The 15,281-nt window shown below is 39.0% G+C and overlaps 1 protein-coding gene across 7 annotated transcripts in view; it reads right to left on the reverse strand.

Moving 5' to 3' along the window:
- The window catches only part of ASCC3 (activating signal cointegrator 1 complex subunit 3), a 508,597-nt gene that overhangs the window by 164,310 nt on the left and 329,006 nt on the right, over positions 1–15,281 (reverse strand). The window contains exon 15 of one of the 7 annotated variants that reach the window (XM_073336871.1): positions 2,864–2,962. The exons of the other annotated variants lie outside the window; for them this stretch is intronic. Coding sequence (XP_073192972.1) covers positions 2,909–2,962 — 54 coding nt within the window. The 3' untranslated portion in view covers positions 2,864–2,908. The remainder of the gene's footprint in view (positions 1–2,863; positions 2,963–15,281) is intronic. 7 annotated transcript variants of the gene reach the window in all.

Consider the following 15,281-nt stretch of genomic DNA (forward strand, 5'->3'; position numbering starts at 1 on the left):
TGTAAAGCACTGGTGGTTTGGAACTACCAGTGCAAAGAGTTCTGTTGTACATAAAAGAAACAAATCAAACAAGTGGTGTTAAAAACAACAACTGCAAATAGGCATCAAAGAGAAAAAACACATGTAATATGCAAAAATATTCAGTGGCTGTAACATATGCAAAATCTCTGTTTGAAGGATTGCACATTGTTCTATCAAGGCCAAAGAGATTCTTAAACATAAACAGCTAAAAGAAAAAAGCAGAGCCAAACAGAAAGAAAATGTGCCAGTCATTAAATGAGTGATACAACTGAATTATCACTTTTGTTTCTGGGACTTGAATGATTGCTATTAGCTTTTACAAAATAAAACCACCATACAAACAAACAAAGAAAATAAAACCAACCAAACAAGAAAACACGCTGGGGACACTGACTGATCTGAACTTCCAACTTGTTGAGGTCCTGATAATTAACACGGTCATAGTAAAAATATGAAATTCACCAGAATAAAGACAAATTTTCTGACCCTTAGCGATAGCCAGTTTTATAAAAAAAAATATGCACAGAATTTTTTTTAAATGTTGGCAAGTATGGTTGAAGTTGTACGTGCTCAGCACATCCTAAGACTCACTCAGAAGCTTAGAGGATTAATATTAGGCTTTGCAGAGTTCTACAGAAAGGTTCAAACATGATTTAGATTCCGGTATCAATCGGAACATATTACTAATACATACACTGTAAATGAAATCACGCTCCAGTTCACGGGTGCCTTCTTTTGATTTTAGTTTGCAATCTGAATTTCACTTTTCCATAATATTCAAACTTCATTTAAAGATAACCGCTCTAGTCACTTTAGCTTCTGGTTTTTGATTACTATTGAACTATTACACATAGAAGTTCAATATTTCCCCATTATAAGATCATGATCACTTTTAATATAAAAAATAATGGTTTCTGTAAAGAGAAATCATGTTTTACTAATCTATTAGAGTTCTTTGAAGGGGTCAGCAAACATAAGGACAAGGGGGATCCAGTGGACATAGTGTACTTAGATTTCCAGAAAGCCTTTGACAAGTCCCTCACCAAAGGCTCTTACATAAATTAAGTTGTCATGGGATAAGAGGGAAGATCCTTTCATGAATTGAGAACTAGTTAAAAAACAGGGAACAAAGTGTAGGAATAAATGGTAAATTTTCAGAATGGAGAGGGGTAACTAGTGGTGTTCCCCAAGGGTCAGTCCTAGGACCAATCCTATTCAACTTATTCATAAATGATCTGGAAAAAGGGGTAATCAGTGAGGTGGCAAAGTTTGCAGATGATACCAAACTGCTCAAGATAGTTAAGACCAAAGCAGACTGTGAAGAACTTCAAAAAGGTCTCACAAAACGAAGTCATTGGGCAACAAAATGGAAAATGGAATTTAATACGGATAAATGTAAAGTAATGCACATTGGAAAAAATAACCAACTATACATACAATATGATGGGGGCTAATTTATCTACAACTAATCAGGAGAAAGATCTTGGAGTCATCATGGACAATTCTCTGAAGACATCCACACAGTGTGCAGCGGCAGTTAAAAAAGCAAACAGGATGTTAGGAATCATTAAAAAAGGGATAGGGAATAAGACAGAGAATATCTTATTGCCCTTATATAAATCCATGGTATGCCCACATCTTGAATACTGCGTACATTTGTGGTCTCCTGGCCACAAAAGATATACTGGCATTAGAAAAGGTTCAGAGAAGGGCAACTAAAATGATTAGGGGTTTGGAACGGGTCCCATATGAGGAGAGATTAAAGAGGCTAGGACTTTTCAGTTTGGAAAAGAGGAGACTAAGGGGGGATATGATAGAGGTATATAAAATCATGAGTGGTGTGGAGCAAGTGAATAAGGAAAAGTTATTTACTTATTCCCATAATAAAAGAACTAGGGGCCACCAAATGAAATTAATGGGCAGCAGGTTTAAAACAAATAAAAGGAAGTAGTTCTTCACAGAGTGCACAGTCAACTTGTGGAACTGCTTGCCTGAGGAGGTTGTGAAGGCCAGGACTATAACAGGGTTTAAAAGAGAAGTGGATAAATTTATGGAGGTTAAGTCCATTAATGGCTATTAGCCAGGATGGGCAAGGAATGGTGCCCCTAGCCTCCGTTTGTCAGAGGGTGGAGATGGATGTCAGGAGAGAGATCACTTGATCATTACCTGTTAGGTTCACTCCCTCTGGGACACCTGGCATTGGCCACTGTCGGTAGACAGGATACTGGGCTGGATGGACCTTTGGTCTGATCCAGTATGGCCATTCTTATGATAAAATGCTACAGATTAAGTGATAAACTGAATTCTACATTTAATCCCTATGAATTACACACTTTAGAATAAGAAATATCATGCATTTCTCAAGTTGTCCTCATTTTCAAAGAGAAATGAAGTGGGTAAATTCCTAAATCATCCTAAGGAAGGTTATTTTGCCAGAAGTTGGGAATAGGTGACAGGGAATGGATCACTTGATGATTACCTATTCTGTTCATTCCCTCTAGGGTACCTGGCATGGGCCACTGTCGGAAGAGGTGTGCTAGATGGACCTTTGGTCTGACCTGGTATGGCTGTTCTTATGTTCTTAGCCAGTATGTAGTCTTTAAAGACAGCACCTTTGCAGACAAACCTAAGCACCATCTCCATTAATTACAGCACTGTTCTATTAAACCCTGATTTACATTATTCCAGAAGCAACAAAACCAGTGATTAATATATATGAAAAGTGAAGCTGTAAAACATGAAATGATATGTTACCTTCATTTTGTTTTTTATCACTGTTTTAAAGAGTTTATGTTACAATTTATCTGAAATGGTAAATGCTTCAAGGTGGATGGGGAAGTACCTTATTACGAAGTCTGTTTCCAGTGTCCTAATTACAATTGATTTTTCACCTCCATTGCTCAACTAGCTGGAAATTTATGACCTTTTGCTTCACGTGTGTCTGCATCAATAAGAGTATGTATTAAATAAATACTTGATAGAACATATTTAATAAACTTCACAGCAAAGATAGCCATGGCAATGTCTATATTTCTCCTTTCAGAGTCTTGAATTTCACGATGCTTTCTATGAGGGCGCATTAAAAATGGCAGTGTTACAAACAGTACAGTGAGTTGTCTACAGTGACTCAGAGAAAAATGTGCCACTTAATTTTAATGAGAAGTGAGGCGTATAAAATGAAAAAAAGATTTAATCATGCATTGGTGTCTTTCAACTACAGAGATAAAAAAACATAACATGACACTCTTTCCTACCTTCCCCTTTCATCTGATAGTACATTCATGGAAGAATACAAACTACCTGCTTTTTGTTTGAACAAAACAGGCTTATGGTTATATTTGTCTTACTTTAGCACCTTTTTCACTTGGATGTTCAGATAGAGATTGATAAAAAGAAGCATAGGCCAACCTATCAAGAATTAAAAGTGAAATGACATAGAACAATGATTTCTACAATCTTCCTTCTCTAGACTGGTTCAGGACAGGCTGGGTACATCATCATTGCCTTGTCTTAACTCTGCGATGATTGATTTTTTTGGCGAGGACAAGGTTAGTTGTTTGGATTTGTTTGCAGCTACTAAGTCAGGTCAAAAATTTTGTTGTCTTTCCTACAGAAAGCCATGTTTCTGATTGACATGTAAGTATTTTCTTCCAGCTACATAAATGGAATTGGCTGCTCCCCTACTTATCTTATAGTTACCGTGCTACAGCAAAACTTTTTCCTTGAGACCACAAGGCTGAATTATTGTAATTTCCTCCTTGTAGGTTCACAACAGGGCATCAGTTTTAGCTTTTGTAGAGAGCAGCATCATATTTCTTCATTGGTTTGAGCAACTGTGAGCAATTTAAGTCCATCCTTCTCATTCTCTAATTCACTCTTCATTAGCTGAAAGACCTCAACAGTTTTGGCCACTGTTTTTTGAGGTCTACTTAAGCTCCATCCTGATGAGTATGTGTGTTCATATACCACAGGCCTTTTTGAACCAATTACAAAATATAATTAAAAAGTCCCAAACGAACCAACCACCAAAACAAACTAATCCTGCTGCAGACTCCAATAAAGGAAGTTTAATATGCTATTAGTAATAGATTTAATAAGTGTGAATGCTTCCATCATCTATATCTTTCTTAACATATCCCTTGAAATTGAAGTGCTGGCAAATTCAGTATTTTTAAAATAATTATGTAATAACTTTTCTAAACATGTGTGAATAGTAACTCTTAAGTGGCCTGCTGAGATTGCTACTTTTAGATATATAGTGATGACACTATACATCAGAGGAAAGGGACAGAGAGCCATTCAGGAAGGAGAGAGCAACACAGAAAGACTGAAGGGGAAGAGATGTGGAAAAAGGACAGGGAAGAAGACAGCCAATGGTCTCATTCCTGCTCTCACTAAAGCAAATGAGACTGGACCCAAAGTGAGGAAAAACCTGACCCACATATGAAGATTCAACATTTTATTTTTTTCTCTACAGGCTTCTGTTTTTCACAGTGTAATACTGAGAGGTTGAGAGAAGTACATTAATCAATGTAATATTGTCTCTATTAGCTTATGACACCTTTGACATAATATTTCTACCCATTTATTTTCTATTTAGGCTTGGACGGGTTAGATTTGTATGAGTAAATATTGATAAATGTCAATTTCATAATAAACACACAAACTGATGACAAATATTTCCATTGACAATAAACAATTTACATATAGGCAAAGAAAGAAAAAAAATTCCTTGAATTGGATTTAATGTTGCTTGAAAACTTATTACTGTTTGATTTAAGGCTATTTACATTGTATATTTTGATATATGATATTGATAATTTTGTTTTAATGGTTATAAAGCTTTAACTTTTTAAATCTCAATGTCTACTGTCCCTAAATAATTATTGTCTGACCCCCTTAATTTCCCACAACTGTAAAAACTGAATCTTATACCCATGATTTTGTGCAACTGTGAAAATTTAAATTGATAAAAATAGAAAAAAACAAACATCGGTATTACCTGTCAAAATTATAAAACACAAATCAATTTCTACCAAGACTATTTATATTCAATTTACAGTTGCTGTTTCAAAGGGGCAGCTAGAGAGCACTGAGTTAATTGAAACCTCTGTTCCACTGAAGTATTGGAGAACAAGTAGAACAAACACACTAAAATCACAGCAATTGATAGGTGCAGTTTCAACTCAATGTATTATGATGTTTCATGTAAAAAATATTTACTCAACATGCATAGTAATTTTTATCTAACAAAAATTTAAGAAACTACATGTCAAGAGAAAGTTGTCTAATAGTGTCCTCAGCTATGACACTATACATCAACATATGAATGCTAGTGAAAACACAGAAAAATAGGGTAATATTAAGAGATAAAGGGATGAAACCAAGAAAGCAACGTTTCTGAGCTGACTATAAGTGAGAACCCTTCTTACACGGATTAATGCTATTCCCTGTATTCCTCCTTACTTGCACAATGAGTAAATTTGCCAAGCAATTGTTCCTAGGACAAGGATGAACTGGGAGTGTCATATGATGGAAGCAAAATGAAGAGAACAGTGAACTAGGAAAAGGAACATTTAGGATGGGAGGAAAAGGTTTTACTAGATTTCCTGGAAGCGGTCCTAAAGTTTACTTTAAGACACCAAACCACTACTAACCCTTTTGTGGAATAGCATGAAGAAGTGAAGAAAAGTACTTACTTTTAACTTTGTAAACCTCTAATATGTGAGACTGTTTATTTCAGTAAGGTATGTTTTGTAATGGATACTATTACATCTAATATGCTGGAGAGACAAACAAATGTGTAAGAGTGCATTCTAGCCAAAAACAAAGCAGTGCCATCTACCAGATGATGCAGTTTCTCTCTTTCAGGATGCTTGTTTAGTGAAACTTATAAAGGCCCCATTTATCATTAGAAATTACAGCTCTCCCACTTTACTGAGGTTATAACCAGTAGGAAGGTTATTTTCCAAAATAGATATTAAGTCCATAGATTTCAAAGACTCAGAAGAGAGGTTCCTCTGTTAGTGACCTCAGTACAAGCCAAACCCTAAGATGAAGTACTATACTCAATTTACAGCCTGATTTAAATTTCTTAATTCCCTTTCAGACAGCTTGTGCAGTATGATTGCATGGTAAGCTATGACTTGAAGCAGAAAACGATAAATGAAGATCACTCTAAGGATACTGCTTTCTCAGGAGTTGCTTTAAAGAGTGTAAAATTGGAGAGAGCGTTCATTCAACTAGACATAGAAAATTCTGATCTTTGACTAATTTGGAATAACAGATAAATATAGAAATATAATGATGGAAAACCACAATGAAAATGTGGAATACCTCGCAGGAAAAAGAAACTAAGTCACATTTTATAGCTTGGATTAATACCCTTCCATAGTATTGCTAGTGTCTTCGTAATATGTAATGATTTAACGTAATTATCATCTACAATCTTTGGGGTGCCTGTGCGCATGCGTGAGGTGAGGGCCTTTCACCTTGACTCACCTAGTCCTTGTGGGGGAGGCTAGCAGTGTTGCTAGCATGGAGTGGGGACTCTGCTCTCTATTTATATTGTGGCTGGACCCTGTGGCAAGTTAAAAGATGGAGAACTATTTTGAACAGAGATGACCTAGCAGGTCATTTTTAATGGAGGCAGGCTTGCCAATGTGCTCTTTTTGAAAGAGTCTGCATGGTCATTATCTAAATCTTCACCACTACTTCTGTAGTGTCGGTAGCCATTCTATATTAACTTTTTAATTGCAGTAATGTCTTTATCCAACACAAGTTCTTTTACTTGGTTATAATTAAAGGATGTATTTGTAGTATTTCTAGCACACAGATATGAGTCAGTTTGAATTTCTTCTACAAGAGCATCAATAATCCCAATGTCTCTCACAGCTGGTATAGGGTTCTCCAGTAGAGTTAGAATGTCTTGAAACTGATGACCCATCATCCCTATCAATTTACTGAAATCATGTCAGTAAATTTCACAAAGTGGTCCAAAAAATTCTCTAAAGGAGGAAAGCAAATGTGATTATTTTGAATTATAAGTGTTCCTCAATTTAAGAAGATATTTCCCACACATTGTATAAACAATGAAATGGGTCTTTCCAGTGTTTTATAGAAGATCTAACAGTAATATATTTTAAATAAATATTGTTTTGCATTGTTTCAGTAAGATGGAAACCCAGACATGCACACCAAACAGAAAAGCATGTATCAAGCCTTATTAAATGCCTCAAGCCTTGACGAAAACAGTCAATATATTCATTTTAGTTAAGCCATGAAAATGTACATTACTCAAGACCAAGGAATTACCATCATAATATTGTGTTTTTATAAAGGATTTGAATAAGTTTATATGTAAAAATCACACAGAGCCTACATATTCTCTCTTCTCAAGTTGGAATGAAAAGATTCCTACATTATGAAGATATATAGAAGGCTAATTAACCATGTTCATCCCCCTCCGTGAAAAGAAATCTGGCCATTAGTTTTGTTAAAACAATTTACAACATATGGAGTCTCTGCTTTCGAGGGGAAGTCAAGAATCCTCTCTCATTCACCCTGCTCACTGTGGCTACTAGTGATGTTTTAAGTATGAATGTGACAGTAGGGAAACTACTCCATGAAAAGGAAGAAACAGCCACATAGATGATACGTGAGGGCAGTATGACCCAATAGAAGAAGCACTGGACTAAGAGCAAGGGACAGCTGTGTTCTGATCTCAGTTCTGCCGGTTGTTTGTGACAATAAAGAAGTGTACATTTAAATTCACCAAAATACTTTTGGGATTCAGAACCTTTTCTAATTGTTGGCAACTATGCACAGACTTTAGCACTAGAGCTAGGAAACCACTTCTGTTGCAACTGAAGGCTGGTGTTTGCATGAATATACCCTTTTTTCATTTGAATAAATATGTCAATTATATGTGAGAATCATTTCCTTCACTTCCAAAATATCCTAAAACTATCACTTTACTTAGTTGTGTGAATATGGTTGACAGGTGTGATTTAAGTTTGGTGTGAGGAAGGCAAAAATTGTTTTGCAGTTCTGCCCAATAATGTTAAAGCTGGCTCTGAGTGTGCCATAGTGTTTTTTTAGTGCAAAGGCAAAGCAGATATGTTCTACTCCATGGGGAATTCTACACCACTGTGCAACACAGAATTTTGCAGAAATTAATGTTGTGCATGCAGAATTTCTTTTCCCCCACAGAATTGGGCTGCAGTGCTCCTGGCCACCAGTAGGGGCCGCTAGACCCAACAGAGCCCAGCTTGCACATAGACGACACTGATGGGGGGAGGAGGCCTAGAGGGTTCCCAGCAACTGCAGTTCCCCACATCCCCTGAGGGAAGGAGAGGGCAGTGTGCACGCAGGAAACTCCATGCAAGCCTGGGACTTTGAGCCTCAGGCTGTTTCTCCCTCTGGATTCCTGGGCTCTGAGGGGCAGAAGGGTAGTTGTCTGGGCTGCGGGGAACCCTGCAGCTGGGCTCTGAGGGGGAAGGGGATGGGTGTCTGAGCTAGAGCTGGCCCATGGATGGGGCTGGGGAAGAGGGGTGCAGGTATCTGGGCTGGCGGTGGGGAGGAAGCATGGCTGTACTCTGGAGGAGGAGGGGGTTTGGGTGTATTGGTTTGGGGGTGTGTGTGTGGGGGGGACTGTGGCTAGGCTCTGTGGGTGACAGGCCCTAAAGGCTGGGCTCTGGAGGGGGCAGAGAAACAGGAACTGGGTTGTCATAGGAATTTTTATTTTTTTTGGTGCATAATTTTAATTTTTTTGGCACAGAATTCCCCCAGGAGTACTAACTGACACACAAACACAAACTTCGAGCTGTAGCTCACGAAAGCTTATGCTCAAATAAATTGGTTAGTCTCTAAGGTGCCACAAGTACTCCTTTTCTTTTTGCAAAAATTAAATTAGTTGCCCATATTTACAGAGGATGGTGCTCTGTGGGGGTATAATTTATACCTCCTTGCACAAGCTACTTCTCCTGACCCTCAGGGAAGATTTACCCTGAGGAAGGACAAGAAGATGATGCTACTACTTTCTCTCAAGTTTTGTTCCTGGATGATGGGAGTTTTATTTCCCAACTTTGCTCCTCTAGCACAATGTCACTTTCTACAATAATGGTAAAGCTCTGTACAAGAGACAATACTTTCTTGGAGGCCAGCCCAAGCCTACGGAATGAACTCCCCCAGATAATAAGGATATCACAGGCCTCACCATCTTCTGCTCTAAGTGAAAGGTGTATTTATTTGTCTCTGCCTTCTCTAAAACGTGTATAAATATGCACAAATATATATCTAAAAACAAAATAAAAAATCCAAAACAAAACACTCCACTGAACATTCATCCTCTCCCTAGGAGGGGAAAAGAAAGAACAACATATGACAGATGCTAGGCACATTGCTTCATGCACTACTGGAAGGTGCATAGATAATAAGGCAATGAGTGATGTACATGGTCCTATAAAGGACAGAAGAGAATAGAGATGCTTGGACTCCACAGGAGCTCCGGGAGTGGAGGCTGTTTAGGACGTGTACTAAATAAGCACAACCCAGAGGTCCTTATTTTATTTTGCAGGTGAGCCAGTTCTATTCCAATGATCTACACATGAATGACAACTCAGTTAAGTTATAAAATTTGTATATTTCTTTGGAAATGCCAAAAAATAACTCAAACTCTTTATTTTAAGCAAAAAATGAACACAATTATACAAAAAAAATACTATGTTACTGCTACTCTATGGCAGTATTTAAAAGAAGTTCCTCAACAATTCTTATTTTTGCAGTTCACAAGATGTCACAGAATGTCTAGTCCTTAGGGCAAACATTACTAGATGTGTCACTGTGTTTCTATGTGACATACTGTGTATAGTCTCATCTGATAAAGTGAATTAATTATCAGTTGTACTTTGTGTGTGCAGGTATAAACCGATTCTAACATTTTTTATGGTGGTACAACTCTACTTGTAACAAAAATTGGTTACGTCAGAAAAAAATACATGTTCTATTAAAAGGAAATTTAGTGTTACAATTGTAATTGTTAATGCTGAGTTGTATGTCAAAATCCAAATATGTATGATGCATTAAAGTACAGCCTATGATATAAAATGTAAATACATACGATTTGGTATGATAAAAAAAGAATCATAAAAGATATCCTAGGCATTTAGTTTCTGAGCTGGATAGAAATATTTATTGGACTTGACACCTGTTGGATTCATTTTGATCACTAGCATTGCATTTCAACCACCAGAAATACCTTTAATACTGTGTTTACTTTTGCACCTTTTCCCCCCCACTAGAAAGAGCAGGCTATAGTTCACAGAGAAGTGGATGTGTATGGACTGGAAATAAAGTGCCGTGGCCCTCACACTATAAAATAGTACATTACTGGCAGACCCCTCTCATGGGCGCGGGAGCCCAAGCGTAGACCAGTGATATTTGTGGATTGTCAAGTACTGGGCACAAAGTCAGTCTAAATGGTGACATGATCCCTGTGGGCACATAAGGGAGCATTATCTCTCCACATGCATCCATGCCCAGTAGTGAATGAAACATGGAGTCAAGGATATTTACAGTACCGCTCCTCCCCTCATGTAAAAGATATATTTTAGGAATTATTTTGGGGAAAGTTGGACAGAAGCTCAGACCAGATGATCATAATGATTCCTTCTGACCTGGGCATCTATGACTCTAGTTCACACTGTTTGGATGGGAGGCTGGGGTCAGGATGTCACTTAGCATGAGGCAGCTGTGCTAGACCCACTGCCAGAATGAAGAGGAATTCAGCTGATTCAAGAAGGGGAAGAGGAACTCTTCAGTGGCACCTCTTGAGAGCTGATTGAACACTCCTTGCAGCTGGACTCAATTCAGATTTCAGGAATTTCCTCACCACTGATCTGGCCTGAAATAAGATATGCCCACCAGTTTTATATCCTGGAAGGGAAGAGAAAGACAGGTTTCTTACCTATTAAACCCACTTTCCTTAATTATTGTATTTAAAAAGAAAATCTCAAGTCTCCAGTATTTTAACTGGAGAGTACAGTACTAGTGTTATTTGGTTTATATTTAATATAGCCAATAAAATATCTGGTTAGAAAATTCAAGAGATGGCACAATGACTAAAACAATTGTGCATAATTACCCTTGCCTTTGAAGGATGCTTTTCTACATCTGTAATTGTGTAAGCACTTTTCTTGTGAATATACATGATGCTCTCTTTTAAGACTGATTTTTTGGCACAGGGCATTTTCTTTTCTTGTGCAAATTAATTTTTGTATTATATATTTAAACAGTGTTTGGTAAAAAAACACTGTCTCAATGTTTAATTCATAACCGATATATAATCTGCTTGTCTGAAGTTTGTAAGCTTGGTCCTTTTTTTGCCAAAATTCCCTATCAAAACTACGGAGCTCACTGTTGTCAACACATCATAATCCATACATTATGATTGTAAAAGGAGGTTAAACAGATACTTTAGTAATCAAATGAATTAATTTCAGATTTGCTTTCCAAATAGCACATAGAAATTATGGAAAACTAAGGAAGTGTCACATCTGGCTCAAGTACATGTTAGTCTCTGAATATTATCTTTATTTACCAGCACACACATTATGTGATGATGGTTAAAGGAAAGCACAAGATGCCATACCTTGTGTCAGGGTTCCCTCCCCACTCTGAACTCCAGGATACAGATGTGAGGACCCACATGAAAGACCCCCTATGCGTATTTCTACCAGTTTAGGTTAAACTTCCCCAAGGCACAAATTCTTTGCCCTTGGAGGGTACGCTGCCACCACCAAGTGATTTAACAAAGAATCAGGGAAAGGACCACTTGGAGTTCTTATTCCCCCAAAATATCCCCCCAAGCCCTTATACCCCCTTTCCTGGGGAGGTTTGAGAATAATATCCTAACCAATTGGTTACAAAGTGATCACAGACCCAAAACCCTGGGTCTTAGGACAATAGAGAAATCAGTCAGGTTCTTAAAAGAAAGATTTTTTTTTAAAGGTAAAAATCACCTCTGTAAAATCAGGATGGAAAATAACTTTACAGGGTAACAAAAGATTCAAAAACACAGCAGAACTTCCTCTAGGCTTAGTTTCAAAGTTACAAAAAACAGGAATAAACCTCCCTCCAGCAAAGGAAAAATTCACAAGCAGAACAAAAGATAATCTAACACGCCTGGCCTGGCTTTTACTTACAATTTTTGTAATATGAGAGACTTTTAGGATGGTTTATAGGAGAAGGAGTTTTCTGACCTGATGCTTCTCTGCTTCCCAAGAGAACACACACAACAAAGCGCCCCCCCCCCAGCTGCCAAGATTTGAAAGTATCCTCTTTCCCCATTGGTCCTTTTGGTCAGGTGCCAACCAGCTTATTTGAGCTTCTTAACCCCTTACAGATAAGGATGAATTCTAGGCTACCCTTAGCTGTATGGTTATGACACCATGAATTTAAATTATTTAAATCTTGCAATTATATTAACAACTTTGCCCCTTAATGATGAATAGGCTAACTTTTTCAAGAGAGACATGGTGGATGATAATATCTTTTATTCAACCAACTTCTGTTGGTGAGAGACACAAAATTGCGAGCCACACAGAGCTCTTCTTCAGGTGTGGGAAAGGTACACCCAGCATCACAGTTAACTGCAAGATGGAACAGATTGTTTAGCATAAGTAGTTAGCACATATAAGGAACAATTCTAGGTAGAGTGGCCTGTTAACACCTCTGTAGACACAGGACAAAAAGCCGGTTAGTGGGTTACAGATTGTTGTAATAAGCCAAAAAATCAATGTCTCTGTTCAGTCCATGATTTTTAGTTTCTTACAGAGTAATGAATTTAAGCTCCCAGGTTAGTCTTTTGAAAGTGTTGCGCATACAACTTTTATCTGGTATCTTTGCTCAAGGAATATTTTCATCTTCAATCTCTCACTCCCAAATAATATACTTTTTGGGTGCAGCACATTTTCCCCAACAGGCTCTGCACAATTCTGTCAACTAAAACCAGTGGTGCAAGTAGAAATCAGTTCTTGCCGGTGCTGCATTCATGGGAGGGACACAAAGGGGGGCACATGACCCGCCCCCCCAGTGACCCTCCATGTGACTCCTCCCTGCCCTGCCCCCAACCCAGAGCCCCCAAGATCTCCCAGTCCCCTCTGACACCCCACTTTGTATATACAAACATCAACATGCTTAACTACTCACATTCCCCCCACATATGTAGTATTTAGTCTGTTTATATGGAATATGGGAGTTGGGTGAGGAGCCATTTCAGCATATGTATGACTTATTAAAAGACAAATTTTAAGTAGAACTGTATCCTAAACTGCTTTATGGTATTGTACCCAAACACTGCTTTTCAATGGGGAAATTCAACTTCCTTTATAGGAACAAGGTTTCAGAGTAACAGCCGTGTTAGTCTGTATTCGCAAAAAGAAAACGAGTACTTGTGGCACCTTAGAGACTAACCAATTTATTTGAGCATAAGCTTTCGTGAGCTACAGCTCACTTCATCGGATGCAGACTCCTGAAACTCTTACCAGTCCACAAAAGTGGTCCATAGTCCCACAAATAGTCCCATTGTCTTCTGTGGGATTGATCAAATGATTAAGGGTTTACAGGATTAGATTCCTACTTTCTAAATTGTTCTGGATGAAACTGACAATGCCTGAGCTGTCAGATCAGAAGGAGCTTTATTCAAATAAAGGTGGGCAGATATGTGATAAGTCTTAGCTCCGTTACTAAGATGAAGAACATATTTTCAGCAAAGTTCTTGGCAGATTCCTGAGGCAGCAGGTTTAAGGCCATCAGTGTCTGGCATTATAATCTTCACTTATAGTTCTCTCACCCACGACGCTGGAAAATGAGGCATTTGTTTTCTTAGTTTTGCTGCTCCAGTTCCAGTTAACAAAATGCATGTTAAACTAATTTGGCTGCAAAGAAGAATTCTATGTACACTGGGGACAACACCTGATTCCTGTCAGGCTGAGGAACTGGGCTGACATCAGAATCCAAACATCCTCTGGTCAGTGCAAGCAGAGACATTCCTCTAGTGATTTGGACTTGATGTGATGCAGTATGAATGTTATGGATAATTCAGACCAATGGGGAGAAACAGAATCAAAAACACTGTTTAAACATCTTCCATCCCCCCCAAATCCTCCCCTCCTGAGGACTCCCGACCAAGGTAACAGCACAATACAATACAATACAGCACAAACAGAACTTAAACGAAACCTTTGTTAGCGTATGTATTATGCTGTTAAAGCCATATAAAGAATGAATGCCCTCCGTAGCCACGTTCTGTTCCTTTAAGGAGCAGAGCGCAGCCCCGTCCCACCCCACCCCCCTCTGGAAGGGGGCGGGGCTAGTCCCAAGTCTTTCAGGTACCCTACACTTGCTAAAAATCTCTTGTTGGTGCTGTGTACTAGTGTGTACCCCCCACTTGCACTCCCGTCTAAAACCAAAATCTGGGCTTCTATAATATCGTGTCTGTTCAAAGGATTGTTGGGGGCACAGGGTGGCAAAAACTAAACACTTAAAGTAATCAAAATTCTATTATACTGTTTTCGTCATTTTAAGGGAAATTTTGATTACCTTGCCCTCCAGGTGTGAGCGGAAGGCCATACATGCCAGCCGCACAGCCCTGAGCTCCTTGACGTTTATATGTAGGGTCAGGTCTTGAGCCAACCACAGGCTCTGTGGCTGAAAGTTCCCCACATGGACCCCCCAACCCAGGTCCGACGCATCAGACACCAGCTTCAATGACAGGGCCCTGTCCCTGAACAGGACCCCTTAGAGCATGTTGTTTGGGGTGGACCACCACTGTAGGGAGGTGATCACAGAGTCTGGCACGGTGAGGACCTTGTCCACCCTGTCCGTGGCCTGAGAGAACTTCAAGGCCAACCAGAACTAGAGGGGCCTCATGCTGAGTCTGGCATGACAGACCACATATGTGCACGCTGACATGTGACCCAAGAGCTGCAGGCAAATCCTGGCTGTTGTCACCGGGAATCTTGTGACTGAGTTGATGAGACCTTTCAGGTCTCGAAGCTGTCTGGCGGGAGAGAGGCCCTTGATGACACTGCGTCCAGGAGTGCCCTGATAAACTCTATGCATTAGACTGGGACTAACATGGACTTTGTGTTGTTTACCAAAAGGCCCAAGGCAGTGCACGTGGACAGGAGGAGTGCCACGTGATCCCTCACCTGCAACCAGGAGGTGCCCTTGACAAGCCAATCGTCCAGATAGGAAAA

This window comes from Lepidochelys kempii, chromosome 3 (genome assembly GCF_965140265.1).
Source record: "Lepidochelys kempii isolate rLepKem1 chromosome 3, rLepKem1.hap2, whole genome shotgun sequence".
NCBI lineage: Eukaryota > Metazoa > Chordata > Testudines > Cheloniidae > Lepidochelys > Lepidochelys kempii.